The sequence below is a fragment of the Haemorhous mexicanus genome, chromosome Z (genome assembly GCF_027477595.1).
Source record: "Haemorhous mexicanus isolate bHaeMex1 chromosome Z, bHaeMex1.pri, whole genome shotgun sequence".
Lineage (NCBI taxonomy): Eukaryota > Metazoa > Chordata > Aves > Passeriformes > Fringillidae > Haemorhous > Haemorhous mexicanus.
The window spans coordinates 52,233,445-52,245,774 of NC_082381.1; the positions used below are offsets into that span (position 1 = coordinate 52,233,445).

The 12,330-nt window shown below is 37.6% G+C and overlaps 1 protein-coding gene across 1 annotated transcript; it reads right to left on the reverse strand.

Annotated features, from left to right (window-relative positions):
• Positions 1-7,433: 7,433 nt before the first annotated feature.
• Positions 7,434-10,270, reverse strand: RMI1 (RecQ mediated genome instability 1). The gene has a single exon (XM_059836411.1). The coding sequence runs from the start codon at positions 10,248-10,250 to the stop codon at positions 8,361-8,363; it is 1,890 nt and encodes a 629-aa protein (XP_059692394.1). The 5' UTR covers positions 10,251-10,270; the 3' UTR covers positions 7,434-8,360.
• Between the last annotated feature and the right edge of the window lie 2,060 nt (positions 10,271-12,330).

Consider the following 12,330-nt stretch of genomic DNA (forward strand, 5'->3'; position numbering starts at 1 on the left):
ATGCATTTAAAACGTGTAGATGTGGAACTTAGGGACACGGTTTAGTGGTAGATTTGGCAATGATGGATGAATGGTTGGACTCAAAGATCCTAAGGATCTCTTCCAACTGGAATGAGTCTATTATTCTAAGTAAAGCATTATTTTATATCTTAGGGTTAAAATTAAGGGTTAGGGATTATGGAGTTTGGTTTAGGGTGTTACAGTTTTGTATTGGGGGTTATTAGGTTTGGTTTATGTTTCCTTGTATTATGTTTCATGTTTTTGCTATTACCTACTTAAAAGTTCCAAGTGAGCACAGAGAAACAGTATAAGACACTTCAGTTGAAAAAAGGCAATTACAAAAATAGTACAAATGATAATGAACTTAAAATTCAACAATAAAAACTGGAAGGAATATGAGAAAAAGTAGTATGATCAGTACACACAATGGTAAAGTAAGAAACTGGAAGATAGGATTACATTATTGGTAAGGCTTCTGTGTGACTTAGATACTCATTCTTAGCAATATAACTAGTTCTGTGTATTTATTTTCCTAACCTAATGAAGATTTTCCTTAGACTAGCTCTATCTATCCTTACTGAATTTATCAGTTATCAAAAAGATATTTCAAACAATACTATAATAGCCACTTCATGTAGCTTTGCTACAAATTCCAAATGATTATTAATTAATATTGTGATGATTAATGTTATTTATAATGGTTCAATTAGTGTTTTAAATCAGTTTTCATACTTCGATTAACTTGTGCAGAGATTTTTGTTTGCTGGGTTTTTTGGTGGTTTTTTTTTTTACAGTTTAAGTAATACTAATGATATGCGGATTATGGCATTAACTGTACTTGTATTAGACTGCGCACATACCAGATTTTTTAAAAACAAATTAACCCAGAAAAATGTAAGAATTTAAGAAAACTAGGAATAGATCTTATATCCAAAAAATAATTTTTCTTTGCACATAAGTGTTGCAGTACCTGAATCAGACAGACAAGAAGTACATTTTAACAACATTTTATATTCACTAAAACCTCTGATTATCTGGCTTTGTCTGATAGTCTCATTTTCTTGATTTCCAACTATTAAGTGCAAAGATACAACCTCTGGCTGAGGATGCCCACAAGCCTAAGATTGCTGAAAGAATCCAGGAGGTAACACTCTCCCCGTGCCATGCTACCCTCCACACCTAGTACTAGACATTTTCAGACAAAATACTGGACTACATGGGTTATTGATATTAATCTTTACAGGCTTTCTTTATTGTTGTTTATATATTTAAAAATATTAAAAATTTCATGTGGTTGCCCTACTGTTCCACCAAAAGTTAATATATGAATTCTTGTGTATGAGTATATTTTGTTTACAAATGGTTTTCTACACATTGGAAATGTGGAAAATCACATTTTGTGTTTACCGTGTCATTTATATACTTTAGTAATGTATTCTGAGAACTCATTAGGATACATGGAATGCAAATTCTTATTTAAAGTTGAATAGTTGTTTAGCAACTTTAAAATTTAATTAGAACCCTTTCCTGCATTTCATTATGAGGTTATTTCATAATTACTCAGTAAATAGGTCCTACCTATTTACTAATGCAGAAATGACAACACATGACACTGCTGAATTATAACTACACAGCTGGAGAAGATACTTAGAGAATTAAAGAACAGATAAATGCATTTTTTAGAAAACATCAGGGGAAAAGTCAGCATCAAGAATCTTTCCTCAACCTTCACCTATGCCCCCCTTCAGTGTTGTAAATAGTGCTACAAAATTCAATATGCTTGTCTAGATTCTAATTAGAACCAGTTCATTATTTACTTATGCAGCTTAGAGGAATTGGGACATTGGTAACTAGAAGAAAACTATGCTCCTAACCAATGGAAGGATGGGTGAAGTGCTGCAACAGACCCTGTACTCACTGCATTGAGTTTAGTCCAGTGAGTGAACAGGATGGTGTAGAATTGGGTTCAAAATATACCAAGACACACCACATTTTGTTTTTCTTTGGGAGTAAAGTCCTAAACATACAATTCCCTTTGCTTGTGTAATACCTGCATTGCATGCCCCTCTGAATTCTGACAGGAAAAAAGAAGTTAGCACCATGATTCGACACTGTTTAAAGGTTTATTAAAGATAATGTTTTATTATGTTGACAGTTGGACTGTTGATGTTAGAGACATTTTCCAACCTAATCAATTCAATGACTCTGTGTTACCACCTCTCAAAAAGACAAACATATTATTATTACTGTTACCTTATTTTTGTACTCATTCACAAAACTACAGTATATACTTTAACACTTCTAAGAAATTAGAGTTCAGTGGAATACTTATGAGAAAATTATGATTCTCTGTGCCTTTCTTTCTCTTTTGATAGGAAAATTTCAACAAGAAACATACTGTAGATACTAAGCCCCCTCAAACTGAGCAATTTATTCCAATTATTTTGTATACCTTCACTGGTAGCTTTAATCAGTATTAATATGTATGATTTTCATTCTTAGCTGCTTCACAGTTGAATTGGGCTTTCTACAATCACATTTAGTTTTCAACATCACAGAAAGCTTTGATTTTCCCTTTTTCCATCCTTCTTTATTATTCTTTTCGTCTCCTAATAAAGATTATTTAGTTATTTGGTTCGTGAAAGAAAACAAAGGATACAGTAAGCTCTTTCTCATTTTGATATTCATAGCTCTACCTCTTAGCTTCCGTCCCTTCAGTTCTTGACTTCCTTCTTTGTATATTTTCATCCTGTTTTCCTGCTGCGGACTCCAAGGATGCCTGTTGCTATTCTTCAGCAGAACAGTGGCTATGGTTCCACACACAAAAAACTGGCACTGGTATGCATTCTCCATGTCCCTCCCCCTTCTTTTTTCCACCTCTGCAGCATTTCCTCCTTTTTACCTCAGGGAACTAATTCAAGCTAAAATCCAGCTCAACAACTACAGAGAATTTTTAACCCAGCAACTTATGATGATGGTTTTGATTGTTTTTAATGCAGACATAGAAGATGGCATGCAAGCATGAAAACAGGGCCAGGAAGGGTTTTATAACTTCTTGTAGTGGCCAGTATGGTTTATACAGATCTAAAGCAAATGCAGAACTAAGCTATGAAGTGATCAGGCCCTTAATCTTTTTTCAGTCAGCCAAATTCTACCTTAAATTTTAGGTGCAACATGGGGGTTATTTTATTATCTAGGATTATTACATGACTTTCTGCAAAAATGCAAATTATATCAGCTTACACATCTTTATACCAATGCCACAATGTCCAACAATTTTCAGTCTGTGCCAATTCTACCACAAATAATTAATTGCACTAAATTTGTTCCCCATAAAACCCAAACAAGTTCACTTCCTGTGCCTGAAAAGCATGAGGTTACCCAAAGCATCTGAGAGGTTCACAGGCTTCTTCTGTAGAATTAATATATAAGTACTTAACAGCTTATGCTTGCCTTTGTATCTGACCACCTCTAAAACAAAAAGTAAAATCCACATGGAAGTGCTCTTCCATACACTAATATTTATTTTAAAGTAATATATTATTTATACAGGCCCTTACTGCACATAAGCTTGGCAGAATATTCTCAGCAGCTCAAACAAATTTTTCAGTATTTGCATTTGAGTCACTCATTTGTAAGTAAAAGGTTTAAGACAAAAGACGTATTTTCATAAAAACATATCTAATGAAAGATAATTTTAATGTTTTAAGTTACAAAGTAGATCCCTATTTACACTGCCTACTTGTTACCTGCCCAAACTAATTCCCTCCAAAAGAGGTGTCTGATTCTGTAGACAATGGGAAAGTGGTAGAGAAGCTTCCACACATGGCAGGGAGGGTCAAGAAAAGAAAAGAAAGCAATGAGAGATAGAAAACCAGTACAACACATGTTGAATACGTGGACTTGCAGAAATGTAACTTCAACAAAGACCAATGCAAATTACTTCGTTCTTGCAGAAATAACTCCATGCAACAGTATGGGTTGGGAAACAGCTGATAAGGGAGCTTTAGAGTAAGAGCCATGTGCACCTGTGTGCAGCTTAACAGAAGTCAGCTGTGTGACATTGCAGTCTCAGAGAGCAAGCAGGTCTCAGAGAGCAAGCTGCCTTCTGCTTTCATCACTTGTGAGGCTGCATGTGGAGTGTTGTGTCCTATTTAGCATCCCCTAGCACAAGAATACTGCTGGCAGTGAAGCAGGTGACCAGCAGACACTGCCAAGGTGGTCGGGGAGATGGAGCACATGCCATTTCCTGGAAAGGATGAGAGAGCCAAGTTTTTTTAGCCTTAAGAATCAGAGGCTGAACAAATTCTAACAGCCACACACTGCTATTTCACCCTGTTAGAAAGCCCAGTAAAATAAGGAAAGAAGTCCTTAAGGAAAAGAGTAAAAGTGACAGACTGTACAAAAGTCTGTCATACATATACATTTAGATGAGATGCTGATTTGTAAGAAACTTACACACTCTTCTGTGGAATTCACCAGTTGCAATGTCAGTTTACCTTCATCCTCTCGTTTGCTGTTATTACTATTGGTATTCTGTTCCTTCTAGGAGCATAACAGCAGAGAATTGGATCTGAAATAAAAGGTGTTACCTACATTTTAAAGTCCTTTCTGCCTTTCCCTCTCAGATAAATACAATTTAATTTTCCTTGCCACCAGATAATTCAGAAACATCATACTGTAAATCATTCTTTCCTCCCTATAGCAAAAAGCTTAAAGTCATTACCTTTTTATTCAAAACAGGAATGTCTGACATTATTACAGTGAGACATGAAGAAATAGGTCTTTATATTTAGAAGCAAATGTTATGTTTATGGTTCCATCTAATCATGTTCCATTACCATGAAAATTTCTGCTTTTGATATGACCTGAAATATATATTTCTACTGTGAACTTGCATTACTGATCAGTCCAGAATATCTTTTAGGAAACCACTTAACATTCTTCATTCATACTTTGAAATTCCATTATCTCAACTAGCTGTTGCTTCCCGAGAGCACTGCCTGCATTAAACAAGAAGGAGGTTGCTGGGTTATAGTGGCATGAATATTTGTAGCCAAACTAATATCCAGTAGGATTAGACTAGTTCTCAAGCTGTTTTTTCCAGCCTACTCTATTTGAAAACCTGCCATATTTCTTGGACCAGTCATGGCCTTGTTCCACAGTTTGAGTGAACACCTTGAAAAGAACTAGGGCACAGTGAAGTTTCTGAGAGCCTTGTTTTCTACTAGCTTTTAGTGACAGAGCTTTTAAAGGACATTCTGATGCAGGTACCTGGCACTGCCATAGCAGATTCATTCGTTTCATTTTCTTGAATAACCATAAGGCAAGAACTGACTTTCATTGTTAACAGGGTAACATCCATGTCCCTGTGTGAGAATACTGTAGGTTTAATATACTGACACTGAATTAATTGAAAGCTTTCACTGGGACCTGTGACTGCTTTTTTTCAACAAAAAAAGGAGCTTATTTTCACCATTAAAAGGAAAACATTCTTGAAGAACACAGAACCTGAAACTGCAGTCAGATATGCTGCAAGTGCAGAAGTCTACTTAGGACCTGAAACAAAGATAACAAGTAGTTAGTTGGTGACATACTGTAGACAAGAGATGACAGAAAGTGCCAAGGCTGCCTTCTGCCAGAAGGCTACATGTAACTTGTGAGAGCAGCTGCCATGACAAATGCCTTCAGCAGCTGCTACAGGAGTGTTGTGGCACTCTAGAGAAATGTGGCCATACCTCTGTTGGGGTGGCAATCTGTGTTGCAAATTCAGCCGGTAACAACAGTGGTTATCTGAAGGGCTCTGACACACCACTGCCAGGTACAGCGCACCATGCATACACACAGCACCAAATCATTGTGAATGTTAAAAGAAAAGCTGATTCTGAGAACAAAGTGGATAAGGCAAGAACCAATGACTGCTATGCATAGCCACACAAACCATTTTCTGTTTGATATCAGCTCTTAAATAAGCATGCTCTCTCAATATAACTAATTTAATTCCTTTTCTTGTTGGAAAAACTTTGCAATATTTCTCATTAATTCTAAAAGCTTGAACACAGATCTGGAAGCCTTATACACCAGAAAATTGCACTGAAATATCTGCAAAGCAGTTATGCTATAAACAGCTTTATTGAGATCTTCTTGCTTGCACTGGACCACAGGCATGACAGTGGCTTTCCAGAGAGCACATGTTGAAAATGAAGACAAGGACAATGGGGGTGGGGGAGAAAAAAAGTCAGACAAGTAACACTGCCTTTAGGGTAGGAAGGTGGGGGTGGGAGGAAGAGAACAGAAGGTACATGCAATTATTGTAGCCAAGATGGCTAAATATTAACACAAATGCAAAAAAAGAGAGGCAGTTGTGCCTTCATCATCTAAACCAAACACAACACCTAATTTGATTTTGCAATTTGAATAACATGACTCTTACTTTCCATAAGAGAATAAAATCTGTGGATTATTTGTCCTATTTGAAGTCTGAAGACTTCATGCTAAGACCTCTTACATGGTAAAGCAAAAACTTCAAAGGAAGTTTTCTAACTCATTATAGGAGAAATATTTCCATAAAACAGCACTGAAGGTTTACAGTCAGCTCTATTAACTTCAACAAGGTTTACATGAAATGAAACTTGGTCAGTTTCCTACTAACAAGCAATTTTTTCTGAAACTGTAACTCAAGATCCAGTAATGCAGGTTCTAGAAAGGCAACAGCTTTTGCTGTTACAGTTTTAAACAATGTACTGCTCCCAAAAATCCTCAGAAAATAAACCCAGAGGTGGCTCATGAGGTTATAATTTCCTCAGGTTCTCTTCACAGTGGGAGGGGCAAGGAAAGAAAGGGACACAGGGACGTCTGTGTTTATAAAAAAAGCTTAAACCCCCTTACACCTCAAGCATAAAAACCCCCAGGATGTCCCATGCTTCACCTTCCTTCTTACTTGGCAAATTACCTCTAGTTTTCCTTGGAGGCTTCAAGCATGGTTGTCAATTTGGGATTGAGCAGTAAGGCTATACTGACAATCTGTCACAGCAAATCTCTATGGCCTAACAGACATTGTTCAGAGAAAGAAAAGGCTCGGAAAAAATATAATGACAGGTCAATTAAAAAGAAATCCCTCTCCCAGCCACAAATTTTACATTCTTTGCAAACACTACCAACACCTGACAGACTGCTCCTGTCACTGGTTCCCCTATTCCTGCCAGAATATGTATTCTTTTGAATCTACAAGGAAAGAACCCAACTCAAACCAATCAAATAAAGGAAAAACCAAACCAACATAAAAACACAGACCAAACAAGAAACAAGCGAAGGGGAAAAGAATGAGAAGAAGCAAAAAGAACAAAAGACTTAATCAAAAAATTTCTTATACTCTATACAATCAACAAAATATTTCTTTTTCTTTCAAAGTGACTAAGCAGCATCCACCACAATTTAAATGAAAACTTTATTATATTATTTTAGAAGGGGAAATTTTAAAAATCAATCAAAATAAACACCAGCAATAAGCAAACTATACAACATGTATGCAGCAAAAATACTTATCTACTCTGTAAAGGTTAATCAAGTAACTATAAGAGTTAGTGATTGAATTGCCTCTGGTTTCAAAACTACTAGCAATGATTAACATTAACATGACAAAAAAAAATAGAATCCTCATACGTTATGATAATTTTCTGCTAATAAACCTTTAAAACACTTGGCTTTCTTTTAAGTTATCTGTAAAAATAGAGAGGGTTTTTAAATCTCCTTTTTGCAGAGGATTGGATTTTTTTTTCCTCACACCTGAATACTTAGAAGACAATCTTTCATTTTTCTATACTTTAGGTTCTTGCAGTGAATATAGATTTGAGTCTTCAGACAGGCATAGAAAGAAGGGACTGTATTTGATTTAAATATATTCATCTGATTTTCTCCAAGAAAAAATTGAGAGTCTCCTGCACCTTTTTTTTAAAAATCAGCTAAGTACCTGAAAAAGTAAAATAATAAGACGGTTTGTTCATTGTCATTTCCTGATACATTCTGCTACTCAGGATTACCAGTCTAGAACATGCAGGATTTTGCAGAATGAAAAAGTCAAGACACAAAATCTGGACTTCTTGAAATCTTATTCCAATACTGTCACCATAAGAAACAATCTGCCCAATTTTGCTCCAACGAGTCATCTCCTTGTCTCACTTTTACATAATAATTCCTGACAAAAGACACACCACTTAATTTGAAGTTTACCTTTCAAGAGCTCTTCAAGGGAAATCCAACTTAAACATTTCCTAATCTAATAATAATAATAATAATAATCTAATAATAATAACAATAATAATAATAATAGCCTAATCTAACAGTCTGCAAGTTTGCACATATTATTTATTCAAACGTTTCTTCAATTGTTCTAGATGCCTAGCATCAGCATCCTGGAGAATTAATACAGTAGCTTTAGACTGAAATGGATTGAACTCAATAGTCATCAAACAACAAAGATCTATCAGCTGTTTTTGACATTTCTCTAAACCATCCTTAAGTTTTGGATGTAAAGCAGGATCTTTTTTCAGCTTATTAATTTCAGGCACTGAAAAGCCAATGAAACTTGTTAGAATATCATCAGCAAAATCTACTTCAAGATAAGCAGAGCCATCAGAAATTTTTGCCTTTATACCCCAGGACCCATTGCTTTTTGTGAGGTTTCCAGTGAGAGTGACAATAAAACATTTAACTTTCAGAATTGTAACAGTTTCTGGTTTTTTTGCAAGGAGAAGGGAAATATATGTGAAAGGTGGAGAATCTAAATCTAAATGTTCCTCTACTGCCTTGCAAGGAAAGATCTGTGAATCATGTCGTTGCTGATCTCCTTCTGGATCCATTTTTATGGAAAATACCGGATCATCATTTAATACCCTGCTGTCAGAAGTGTGTTGGTGTTTACATCTGCTCTCATCTAGGTCTGTAGAATTCTGTCCCTCTTCATGAGGAGTTTCCAAAGAGAAAGCTGATGAACTGCAGGTCTGATTTAAGCCCTTGTGTGGCAAAAAGTTACTAATGCTATTTTCATCTTCATCAAATATTGTTCTTCTCATGTTCTTTTCCTTGCTGATAGCTTCCCTGGGCTTATCTCTTTCACTCACATTGTCTTCTTCACCAGTGCCATTTAAAGATGAATTGCAAGAGCTTCTAGATGCATGTGGAAGTCTGCCAGTAATTAAACGCATGTTTCCGTTCATCTCCACTGGTGGCACTTCTTCCATTTCTCTTTGCATCTCTTCTTCCAGAAGAAAGTCATCTTCTAAAGGAAAATCATTTAAAAAGCCATCAGCGTATTCCATGGGAGGTGAAACTTGTTCATCTGAATGAGGCAAAGGACTTCCAGATTTTTGTAGCAAAACATTTCCATTGTGTGCAGTCACTGAACCTGAGGCTGTATTAAAATTGTTGCTTCTACTACAGTATCCACTTTCTAAAGATGTTTGGTTGTTTAAATTAAATTCATTATTTTCATCAAGGCTGGCTAAAAGCTCTTCATCTGAAGGGCCAAGAGTTTGCTCTAACTCATCCACAGGCCTTGAAAAAATCTGTTCATGTCCAGCTTGTCCACCAGAATTAGGGTTTTCAGCTTCTCCAATTAACCTAGCAAGGACTCTTTCCTGACAATAATCCTCAAGAAGAGCATCAACTTCACCGCCCAACAGTTTCACGTTTTCTGGTTTAAGCAGAAGAACTCCAAGACGATATGCAATATTGCCCTGCACAGTGATTTTTGTTCCAGGAGGAAGGTTACTGCAGAGAACGGGCACTGGTTGATACTCCATGCCCTGAATTTGATGTATGCCATCTGTTAATTGTAGCATCAGCATTCGAGTAGGCTTTGCTTCCCAGGGCTTCTGAAATGTCTGAGTACTGGCTGTCACTTCTTCATTTACAGTGCTTTTCCCTCTTAGCTTCTGCAACTGAGAATATGCTGGCTGGCTAACATCCACCAGTGAATCAATCTGTATGGAGAAGCAGCCTGACAACTCTCCCTTGGGAGTATCTAAGATGCAGTTAGGCAAAATGGGATATTCCAAGTCTCTCAGATCGGTAAGAAGCCATTGCTCAAATACCTGCTTGTTAATCTGAGCTTGACTTAAATTGCTACCACTATTTTCTTCCTGAATCCAATTAATACATGCTTCCAGCCATGTTAAAGGAACTTTAACATGCCATGTGGATGAAAGCCAGGTTTCCACTCTTGCTACAATGCTAGATGTAGACATTTTCATTTATGGTAAGAGACCGAATTCCCTAAAATTGAATTCAAAAAGACATATTTAATCTTCTGACAAAAACTGAAATTATTACAAGTTTCATGCTTATATTTTAAATTAAAAACACTTCTAAAGACAATGAAATTCACAGTCATTTCCAACATTTAACATTTCAATCAGCATAAAAGGTATGTGCAAGTATCAGCATAAAAGTTAAGTGCAAAATATAAGAAAAGTATGGAGACTTATACAAGCAACCACACTTCTGTTGATTAAACTAGAAACATATAACTGAAACTCTTTTCTTATAGACTGAAAGTGAATGGACAAAAAAACCCAAACCATAAGAGCAGTATGTTTTAAAATATATTTCCTCTTTTTTTATGGTTTTCTTTCTGTTAACACACAGTTTACTTTAGAAATTGACCTGAGATGCTACTCTCCCACTTCACCAGCACTGTTAAGAACAGAAGAGGATCTATAGAACCAAGCTGAGGTCTATCAACACCTATATCAGAGGAATGACTTTCAGTCCACAACTGAAAACTTTGTATGTGACAACAGAAAGCTGGCTTTGAAACATTGTTGTCTAGAGACCCAGCACAGGACTTGGCTGCAACAGCACCAAGTCTTGGCAGCTATAATTTTGAGGACATCAGAGGCTAATACACTCTAACTTCTTGTAGGTTTAGGAAGTAGTTCTGCACAAACTGAGTAGAACAGAAGTATTTCAGTTGGAAGGGACTCTTGAATGATCATTTAGTCCAACCACTTGACAAATTCAGGGCTGACCAAAAGTAAAAGCATGTTACTAAGGATATTGCCCGGAGACATCTTAAAAACTAATAGGTTTAGGGCATCAGCCACCTCTACAGGAAGCCTGTTTCAGTGTTTGATCATGCTCTTAGAACTAGAATAATTCAGATTGGAAAAGACTTCCAAGATTATTGAGTCCAACCTCTGACTGAACACCACCACCCTGCCAACTAGATCATGGCACTAAGTGCCATGTCCAATCACTTACTGAACAATTTCAGGGATGGTGACTCCATTATCTCCCTGGGCAGCCTGTTCATTGCTTAAAACACCCTTTCACCCTTTGTGAAAAATTCCTGACGTCCAACCTGAAATTCCTTTGGTACACCTTAAGGTTTATTTCAGAGCCTGACCCCCACCTTAAAACAATTCCCTTTCAAGTAGATTGTGGGGCGCAATAATGTCTCCCCTGAGCCTCCTTTTCTCCACCACTGCTCCCTCAACCACTCCTAACACCACTTACTCTCTCGGCGTTTCACCAACTTTATTGTCCTTTGTAAAGAAATTATTTCTGTTGTCAAGACTGAACCTTCTCTGACACAGCTTTGAACCATTCCCACATCTCATGTTGCGGCATGCCAGGAACAGACCAGCACTCCCTCTCCAGGTCCCCTCCTCAGGGAGCTGTACAGAGCAATGAGGTCACCCCTGAGCTTCCTTCTCTCCAAACCAGACAAACCCAGAGCCCTCAGCTGCTCCTCACAGGATGTGCCTTCCAGCCCTTCCACCAGCTCTGCTGTCCTCCTCTAGACCGTTCCAGGACCTTCTTCCCACCCTTCTCAGAGTGGGGGGCCCAGCGCTGCACACAGGACTCGGGGTGAGGCCATACCAGGGCTGAATCCAGCAGGATGATCCCAATCACAGCTGGTGATGCTGTGTCTGCTGCACCCCGGGATGGGGTTTGCCCTCCTGGCTGCCCGGGCACACACTGCTGGCTCACCCTGAGCTGCTGCCAGCCAGCATCCCCAGATCCCTTTTGCAGGGCTGCTCTACACACACTCCTCTCCCAACTTATACCTGTGCCCAGATTAACTGCATCCCAGAATCTGGATTTGTTCTTGTTTAATTTCATGCCACTGATAATTACCCAGTGCTCCAATCTATTTCAGATCCCTCTGCAAGGCTCTTCTCCATCGAGAAATTTAGCTGCACCTCCCACTCCGGTATCGCTAGCACACCTGCTAATAGTGCCTTCAACTCCTGCATCCATGTCACTACTACAAACACTGAAAAGATACCAGGTTGCCTAATTGTGCATGGATCATGTTCAATCCCTTAG

Bases quoted from the DNA above. Each gene is read 5' to 3' on its own strand.
- RMI1 (XM_059836411.1), bottom strand. From the start codon at position 10,250: ATGAAAATGTCTACATCTAGCATTGTAGCAAGAGTGGAAACCTGGCTT.